Source organism: Polyergus mexicanus, unplaced genomic scaffold (assembly GCF_030449975.1).
Source record: "Polyergus mexicanus isolate NDT 795.1 unplaced genomic scaffold, iyPolMexi1.0 SCAF_5, whole genome shotgun sequence".
NCBI lineage: Eukaryota > Metazoa > Arthropoda > Insecta > Hymenoptera > Formicidae > Polyergus > Polyergus mexicanus.
In genome coordinates, this window is record NW_027223325.1 from 4351916 (window position 1) to 4362341 (window position 10426).

Below are 10426 nucleotides of genomic sequence, written 5' to 3' on the forward strand. Positions count from 1 at the left end.
AAGCAGTGGTATCAACGCAGAGTACTCGCATATTTCGGCGGCTTGACGATCGTTCTTGGAATCTGCACCGCTGCTTACGCGGTATCTCTTCCGACTCTTATTATCACTTATTGCATCATTATCGGTAAGTGGCTTGTGTTACAGAATAATTACTGGAGTCAGATAACGTGCTTGATAATTAGTGCTGAATGCCACGGAATTTAGAGGCTTTTGCTCTCTCTCTCTCTCTCTCCTCAGTGTTCAGCGATGCTCAAACAAAAACGGCATTATCAATTGTCAATTGAGCTTTAGTAATTGCAATTATTTCAACAATAATTTAATTACATTTGCGAAATTACAACATCATCAATATTTTTATATAGTTAACTGCATTATTCTAATTTCAATTATAACATAATAATCTAATATTAGCATTAGTTATTAAACTGGTTATATTTTTAACAGGTATCGGAGAAGGAATTATTTTTCTAGCGACAACCTTAGCTCTGAACACGTATTTCCGCAAGAAGCGCAACGTAGCTATGGGTTTTTCGGTTACAATGACCGGTTTGGGTCCAATCTTGATGCCTCTTTTGATAGATGTACTTCTCGAGAATTATGCCACCACCGGCACTCTTTTCATCCTTGCTGGAATTGCCGCACATTCTTTTATCGGCGCATCGTTATTAAGACCATTTGAAAAGCAGAAAGAGGTGAGTTAAAGGTATGCGAGAAAAAGCACGATCATATATACTGATTCTCTCTATTCTATCTTTTTATATCTTCCAGTCATCAAATTGTATATTGTATCAACAATATAAAACATATAGCATATTTGGAAGACTTCTTCCATTTTCAGCAGATTATTCTGATAAATAAAACTACTCATATATCGAAGGAAGAAAAGAGTTGGGGAAAAACAGAAGCATCATGTGCCGAAAACGAGGCAAATTTACAAGACGACATTGTTCAATGTCGATTATTAAATGAGGAAGATGCCGAAAAGGAAAGACAATCGGATCATTGTCTGGGTAATAAAAGAAAAGTAAATAAAAATGGAGAAACCTCGTGTCTCGAAAGGATCGCTACGAATTTGGATCTCGATCTACTTCGTGACAGTCGTTACACAGCCATAGTGTTAGGTAGATAGATATACCGAATTTACAAGAGTTTTATTAGAGCAAAGTTGGAATTGTCGGATATATTGTATAATACACGCACGTACGCTTAAAAATTAGGTATGAGCGTCTCGTTGGTGGCGGAAACGAATTTCAACGCGATGATACCTTTCGTCCTGGCCGAATTGGCGAGCCTCAACAGAACGTCAATAGCTACGGTGATGTCGATCCAGGCTGCCGCGGATATCACAGGACGACTTTGCGTGCCACTGTTGGCACAAAAAGCCGGCTGGACGTGCAGGAACCTTTACGTGATATCCCTACTAGGATCGATCCTTGGAAGGACTAGTACGTACCGCCACATAAAGTATACGAACACGAGGAATCTCTTCACGACGAGAGCGCGATCTTTGGGGTGGGTTGATAGTTGGCTAAACATAATAATAATATGTATGATAATTGATACAATCCGAATCGCGTTAATCATGTTATATTTATAAATTATTAAAAGACGGCTTCCTATAAAAATCTATGACATATAATATACATATACTGTATATTATACATGTACTATGATACGTCTTCATTATAATTTTATAATAATCAAATTATTATATCTATTTGAAAGAATCAATCTTTAAATTCTCAGTTTTATGTACATTTTTTATAAAGTCGATGTTTATGTTATTTTTTTGACAGTTTTATCGACATGGGGTAATTCTTACGTCGTCGTAATCGGAGTATCTCTGATCGTCGGATTGTCAAAGGGAACCAAGGCTGTCTTCCAAGCTCTAATTATTCCCGATTACGTATCATTGGAGAAGTTGCCGTCTGCATCCGGTATTCAGATGGTTTGTAACGGCATCCTGTCTATTATCGTGGGACCAATTATTGGTAAAGAGAGATTCTAAATGTGCAATAAAAATTGCTTCAATTTTCCTCAAGTGTTTAATTTAAATTTTAATAGCTAAACGAAGCAATATTTTATTATAATGTTCTATTTTAATTACAATTAAATATTTTTAGGTCTAGTGCATGATTTAACGGATAGTTACGTAGGTGCGCTATATTTTACATCTCTTCTCAGCTTGTCCTGTGTCTTTTTATGGTCTATAGGTGGACTTTGGACTCCTGGTAAGAATATTTTAAGATTGACTCGACAAAGTCCAGAAGACAATTCTCATCAAAATGTTTCAAATTAATTTGATAGCGATTAATTTGACATTTTCGATTTATGACTGCAAGTTTTAGGCTACAAGTATAAAGATAATATAGAAAAATTTATAAATGTAAATAAAATATTGTGTGATATAATTTTATAATATATATGTTATCGAAAAAATATTTAATTTAATTTAATTTCAAGAAATTTCTATTTTATGATTTTATGAAATTTCATTTTATGATTTTATAAACATTCTAGTATAGAGACAATTTCTATGGAATTACTAATTTTATTGATAAATTTGATATTTCATCGATATAGAGTGAATATAATTCAATCAAATCACTAGCGATTTTATAAAAATATTGATTAATCATTTTTATTGTAACTTGCACGTACAATAAACAAAATCCTGAATATATTTGATTATCAAAAATAGCTTCAATTTTAAAAATAATTCGTACGATTCTTTAATATAAAATGAAACGATTACATATAAATTTCTATGCGCATATTAATTATTCTTATCAATGAATAACAACCTGATACACGTAACAAAGGTTCACTTACGCAAGTATCAACATTAAAATATGCATGCATACATATATTAGCAATTTTGAATATATAAATGACTCATCACACTCAAACGCATATCATTTTTTCTACTCTATCTTCTCTATTCGTCTTCTTTCTTATCTTTCTTATAATACATAGAACAAGAATTCAATTATCATATTATCAAGATTCAATTACCAGTCTGTATACACACACACATTTAAAGTTGAAAAATTTTTTATCAATTATTTGTATTCTTATACTTGAGAATATATATATATATATATATATATATATATATATATATATATATATATATATTAATAAAATATATATAAATATATTGTATAATATTTTATAACAATTTAATTATACACAATAATAAAAAAGTACGTATAATAATAAAATTGTTTTATTTTATGCTAAGCAATTAACAAAACATCTTGTTAATTGGAGCAAAATTTGTAATTGCTAATTCAAAAAGTAGTCGAATAATATAAATAATAAATATAAATATATATTATATGCTTCTTTTGAAATTATATTTTTAAAAATCACGTATTTTTTTTATTCGCAACTATACATACATGTAATATTAGATCGTATATATGTATGTGTGTGTGGCATTGACATTTCGACTAGTTCATCTGAACGAAGATTTTCTACTGTAGTCTGATAATTTATTGACGATTGAAGAATCGATCATAGATGGCGATCAGATTAGATTAGCCTTAAGCTTAAATACTTTTTTTATCTCTTGCGAAAATGTGCGTCAACATCAGTGTAGCTTTTATCACAACGCAAGACACAACACTATGATCGACCTAGGAAAATATATATTGTAATATCTAGTTTCGCGTGTTACATCCTTCTGTATGTTAGTGTTGAACCAATTAAATATGTGCGCCAATTCATAGAAGAAGAAGGATATTAGATCTTAACACACGCATTTGCTTATATATAAATTATATAACATTTTGTTACTGCGCAAATTTCTTTGTGTTATAAATATTGAAATTGTATATATTAGATACTTGGGATTATAAACTCTTTCAGCGGGAATAAAATATTATATAATATTAGTAAGTGATGTGTAAAAAGTTGGTTTGCTTATCGCGAGTAAAATAAGATTAATTCTGAAGTTTACGTCACCTTTGGATGACACATTCATAAATGAATCAAATAATGATTGCGATAACGATTGATGCGGATAAAATCGATTGACAAGCGAATCGCAAGTCATGCTTGTTTTATAAAATCGGTATAAAATAATTAATTTATTATAACAAATGGCGCAATCGTATTATTCAATCAAATGTGTTGTTGTAAGCGATTGTAAGCAATAATAATAATTGTTAAATAAAGCTATTACTCTATATAATAATTAATGACTATATAAATATATACTAAATATTAAAACAAAAATATTAAATATAATATTCATTTAATAAAATAAATTTTTGATGTTCCCTACGCGTAACACACATTCTTCACATGACGCACATCTGACATTTATTTAATAAAGCAAATTTTTAGCGTTCTCTGCATGCTCTCTTCCCATAATTCTCTTTGGATGAGTAATATTATTTTAAAAATTGCTGCAAAACTTTATTCGGCTATATAATTCAATTTTACATTAATTTGTAAAATGTCTACAAAAGTGCCACCCGATGGAGGATGGGGATGGGTTATTGTTCTGGCCGGTGCATTAAATGGCGTAAGTTACCATGCATATCTATTGTAACATAACGAAAATATAATACAGATGTGACAAAAATAATAGCACGACATAAAGTATAACGTTTGTCAACAAGCTAAAATTGTTCTTCCTTCAAAATCGAAAAAAAGATTAATTTGAGTAAAAACTCTTCGTAGATATCGACCATACCGTTTATACAAGTATTCGGATTGATATACAAAGATTCTTTCGCCAAACTTGATATGAATGCGACAGATATATCAATTATAATCAATGTAAATTTGGCATTTGGTATGATGTTTGGCATGATTAATGGGGCTCTTTTGAAAACCTTTGGATACCAGAAAGTAGCGTTGGCTGGAAGCATAATATACACAGCGGGAATAATGTTGACGGCATTCGCCAATACTTTTACTTTCTTTCTTATTTGTTATGGAATGTTAACGTGTAAGTAAAAGAATTTTTCGACAAGCACATTATTATAATAATGTCTTTTATATATGTATACATATATATATATATATATATATATATATATATATATATATAACACAATATCAATTGTAAATATTATAATAATCGCTTCTAAAGCAAACAATTATTTAAAAAATTATCTTTATATTATGTGGCAAATGATTCGGAATGATCAATTGTTAAAATGAATTTTAGATTTGAATCAAACATCAAACTTTTCAAAATTTTTGAATAGATACGCATGTATACCTGTTCAAAATTAATATATTACCTTGATCATATTTATATTCTTTTTTGGATAGCTGTTGGTTTGGGTATGTCGATGTCTGGATTTTCTCTGGCGATTAATACTTACTTCACTGCAAAGCGAAATCGAGCTATGGCCTTGGCAGTAACCGTCACCGGACTAGGCCCGATTCTTATGCCTCAAGTAGCATCCTTCTTACTTGCCTTCTACGGTATACAGGTATTTCAAAAATTATGTCTTACTAAAAGAATATAATAACATAAAAGGATTAAATATACTTTCTTAATATTTCCTTGATATGTAAGATGATTATGCCAAGTAAAAGAGAATCGGAATTGATAAGTTAACACTGTCTGGCAGAAAGATATAGAGGGTGTCCCATTTTAAAGGATCCACTCAAATATCTCAGAAACACTGCGTTAAATCGAAAAATGTTTCAAACAAAAGTTGTGTGACTTCAAGGGGGCCATAAGATGGTGACAATGATTTGATCTTGGAAAATCATTTGAAGGTCATGTGAAGGTCAACTTTAAAATCTTAAATGGAAACCTCCATTTTTTATTTAGTATTCTTGTAGCTTGCCTCGAGAGCTTTCCAAAACACTATAATAAAGTATTTTTTTATTAAGTACTTTTTGAGTTATTTTATATTTTAATCTGACATATTTTGATATAAAACATAAAATATTTCGTAAAATATTCAGTTTTCGATAATTTTACCGTAATACTTTTATGTACAGAATAATGAGATAAATCAAGTAGTATAAAAAAAAATTGTTTTTACGAAAATTATTTACAATGTATTTTTTTAAACAATTATTTGTTTTTTTTTTGGCACTAATTAATTTGTCTTATTATTCTGTACATAGAAGTATTACGGTAAAATTATCGAAAAATAAATATTTTACGAGATATTTAATTTTTTATATCAAAATATGTCAGATTAAAATATAAAATAACTCAAAAAGTACTTAATGAAAAAATATTTTATTTAGTGTTTTGGAAAGCTCTCGATGTCAGCTACAAGAATACTAAATAAAAAATGGGGGTTTCTATTTAATATTTTAAAATTGACCTTCACATGACCTTCAAATGATTTTCCAAGGTCAAATCATTGTCACCATCTTATGGCTCCCTTGAAGCTATACAACTTTTGTTTGAAACATTTTTCAATTTAACGCAGTGTTTCTGAGATATTTGAGTGGGTCCTTTAAAATGGGACATCCTGTATGTATTTAAACCTTATAAATACCTATGTGTATTTACGTTTGCTTCGAGGCTTTTCGTTTGATGCAACCTCACTTGCGCTAGATTATGCCGATCATAAAATGCAACAGCAATAGCTTATCAATGTGGGTCGGCGTAGACGTCTGTTTATATCCTCGCTAGTTATATCATCTACAGTTAATGTTAAAGTAACCGCAATCTTGTATGCACAAATATATTATATGTGTGTCAATCTATAATATAAGGTTTAATAAACTATTTAGTAAAATTTATTTCTCTCTCTCTTTAATTTCCAATCGCCATTTATCAAAGTATACAAATTATAATTATTGATAAATAGTTACAAAAACGTGGCAACGTTTATTATAAGACGCGTATTGAAAATATTGTATATATATGCAATTTGAAAAATATAATATTAAACAGGAAACCGTCTTGATACTTGGCGCTTACAGTCTTCATTCAATGATAGGCGCATTGCTGCTACAACCAGTTAAATGGCACATGAAAAGAGTACCCATATGCTTAGAAACAATCCCTGAAAATTCTAAAGTTCTGAGCAATAATGAGGAAGGTATTCACTTACTAATTAAAAATATATCTATATTTGAGAATATATCTATCTCTTGTATAATAATTCGTGATCATTTACAGATATATCGACCTATAATGCGGAAGATGAAGCTAATATACACTCGTCGAAACTGACGTTGGACAACTATCAGAGAAAAAGGAAAACGACTATATCAAGCATCGATCACGATGTCGAAGTTGGAAGCATTTACGGATTCGATACGCCTTTATCTACACAGATTTCTATAGACAAAGCAAGTACGTAACCCGAAATTTAATATAAATATAATTTGAATTTAATAATTAATTATTAATTTAAAAATTTTACAAAACATTAAATAGATAAAAATATTATCATATCATATTTATTTTAGTGTATAATACAAATTATGACACGGAAACGTCAATAATTAAAGGAACGTCAGTGACAAATTTAGATGATAATCGTAAATGTTCAAAATATTCATTTTGGAATTCAGGTAAATATGTCAAGATATATTGATGATTAAAATTTTGTGGTTTTTTTTTTTGGAAACATGAGAGATAGTGAAATAAAAAATTCAGATCTGTAATTAAATACTACAAAAGTTTGATGTGTAGAATACAATTAAGCGTGATATACAAAACATTGTGATTATCCGCAATACAAAAAGAATACTCTTAGTATTTTAGTAAAATTTTATATATTTTTGTTTTAGCAAAAAGTGTAGAAAGTATAAACCTCGGTAGTAGCATAAAAATTTTTGACGAATCTGCACTGATAACGAAAAAATCGACTTTCATCGATAGCAAAGTAAATAAAAGTGTAAACCATATTAGAGAGAATATCATGGAAAAGAATTCGCTATTGGACAAAGAGAATAGTAACTTTTCAAACAAAGAAAATTACGATAAAAACAAGTGAGTATAAAAAGAAAATCCATTTTCTATTTATTATTATAATACACAATATATGTGCGCATGGGTATAAAAATATAATATAAATATATCAAATAACATAACATTATTTCATTAAAGTTATATAAATTGTAACTCTATAGTCACAAAAAAAACTTAATAAAATATATAGAAATTACATTGCAGAGATGAATCCGCCATCAGCCGAATTTTTTATCGAATTGCTAATCTTTACGATTTCGATCTTCTGCGCGATCCTACTTACGTAAATATCATGTTGGGAATGTCGATAGCAATTTTTGCGGAGATAAACTTTTCCATGCTAACGCCGTTCATTCTCGCTGATATGGGAATGATAACAGCAGAAATTGCCAACATCATGAGCGTTATCGCAATAGCCGATCTCGTTGGCAGAGGCATGTCACCGTACTTGGGAGAGTGGCTACGTCAGCCACCTAGGATGATGTATATGCTTAGCCTGTTTCTCCTGATAATTAGCAGAACCTGTAATGTATATTAATTATTTATTTTATTTTTTTTTTGATCCGAAAAAAATAACACACGATACAAAAATGGAAAAGTAGAATTGTACAATACGTAACAGCGACAAATTTATCTCTATTTATTTTCGGTACAGCATTGATCTTTACAAATAGCTTCCTTTCGGTACTAATGGTTGCGATCGGTTTGGGATTGGCGAAAGGGATTCGTTCAGTGTATATGACCTTAGTGGTACCCAGCCACGTTCCCATCCATAAGCTACCTAGCGCTTCCGGAATCCAGATGTTAATCAACGGAGTGATCCTTACATGCGCTGGTCCAATACTAGGTATTATAGTAATATTAGATTTAATTATTTATAATCTCATTAATTGTCAATAATATATTTTTTATACATGTATAATTTATATAAAATATTAAATGCTGAAAGAAAAAAAAAAGGACAGAGAAAAAGAAATTTGATAAATGTGCGGATTAACTTACATCTCACGGATCGTTTTTAATTTTACATATATTGTAGAGGGCGCATTCCTAAGCAATACACGCTTTGAATTTTGTCCCTCTTCTGGTTCCAGAGATATGCAATTTTGAAGTTTCACAGTTTTAATACTTTTTCTCAGATATTATAAAGTAATATTAGGAAAAGTTCGTGTATACATTGTATTTGTTGTAGAGTAGACGAAAAAGTGTTTGTTTACATTTACGAGATAGGAATGTGCCCTCTGCAATATATGTATTAGGTGTACAACTATGCTTCCGCCGTTTTCCTATAGATGGCTTTAGCGGTAAGTGGTCGAAATAAATAGATCATAGACGTCATGCGATAAACTTGGGCATCTGTCAACATAACCCCATAGAAACATTAGTCGATTTGTGTCTGCGTCATAAAGTTATTCTCGATTGAAAATGTCAGTTTACGAGCCAAATTCTCGTCATTTGCGGGAGGTTTTAATTTTCTGCTTCAATATGAAGAAATCTGCGGCTGAGGCTCATCGAATGCTCTCAAATACTTATGGCGAAGCCGCTATTAGTGAAAGAACGTGTCGCGAGTGGTTTCAACGCTTCAAGAACGGTGATTTTCACGTAGAAGACCGGCATAGCGGTGGAAGAGAGAAGATTTTCGAAGATGCAGAATTGGAGGCATTACTTAATGAAGACTCGAGTCGAAGTCAAAAAGAATTGGCACGATCATTGGGAGTGACTCAACAAGCAATTTTAAAACGCCTGAAAGACATATAACTAGTTTTTTACAATAAAGTCTCGAATTTCGGGGGAAGAAACAGCGGAAGCAAAGTTGTACACCTAGTAAAAATGAAAACGATCCGTGAGATGTAAATTAATCCGAATATTTGTCAGAAATTTAAATAGATTTTAGATTTAAATAAAAAATTAATTAGATTTAAATAAAAATTGTTATAGGTGTAATACGAGATAATACAGGAAATTACACAGTTTGTATTATACTGATTAATTTTGTGACCACCGTTACGCTATTTATGTGGACAATAGAGATATTACACGTACGGAGGAAGTCTGCACGGCGAAAGTCAAGATTACCCGAAACATCTTAAAATACAATGTACAAAATAATTTAATTTTTATAAATAAACCATTGTCAACATATCTACATTGTGAATGAATTCCAAACTCGATAAAAAAAAGATTAATAAAAGCATGTAGTTAATCAAATATATTTTATTAAAAATTCTTAGGCAGCTTATTAAATTTCCTCAACCGCGATTAAGGTCGTGTTCTTGTTCGACATCATTTACCATAGAAATGAATCCAATTAGAGCGCTAATCGTCTCGAGACGACTCGAGTCTTTAAAGACAGACAACTGCAGTAGACAATGGAACACCTTTCCCATTATTTTCCGGCGGGAATTCTCACGTCTTGCGACGTGTGATCTTCCTGAAGAGATCTGAAAAGGAAGTTTGAAGGTCAATGAAATGTAGATAATGTTGCATCAAGCCGGCCAATCTCTTCAACAA

The 10426-nt window shown here is 30.7% G+C and overlaps 1 protein-coding gene across 1 annotated transcript in view; it reads left to right on the forward strand.

The window, feature by feature from the left end:
• Positions 1-10059, forward strand: part of LOC138933258 (uncharacterized) — an 18226-nt gene extending 8167 nt beyond the window's left edge. The window contains exons 13-26 of the mRNA XM_070295848.1: positions 7-124; positions 445-692; positions 839-1121; positions 1218-1445; positions 1797-1991; positions 2124-2231; positions 5293-5456; positions 6890-7037; positions 7118-7294; positions 7411-7515; positions 7735-7936; positions 8120-8439; positions 8571-8762; positions 9854-10059. Of these exons, the coding sequence (XP_070151949.1) occupies positions 7-124; positions 445-692; positions 839-1121; positions 1218-1445; positions 1797-1991; positions 2124-2231; positions 5293-5456; positions 6890-7037; positions 7118-7294; positions 7411-7515; positions 7735-7936; positions 8120-8439; positions 8571-8762; positions 9854-10005 (2640 nt within the window). The 3' untranslated portion in view covers positions 10006-10059. The remainder of the gene's footprint in view (positions 1-6; positions 125-444; positions 693-838; positions 1122-1217; positions 1446-1796; positions 1992-2123; positions 2232-5292; positions 5457-6889; positions 7038-7117; positions 7295-7410; positions 7516-7734; positions 7937-8119; positions 8440-8570; positions 8763-9853) is intronic.
• The last annotated feature ends 367 nt before the right edge of the window (positions 10060-10426 follow it).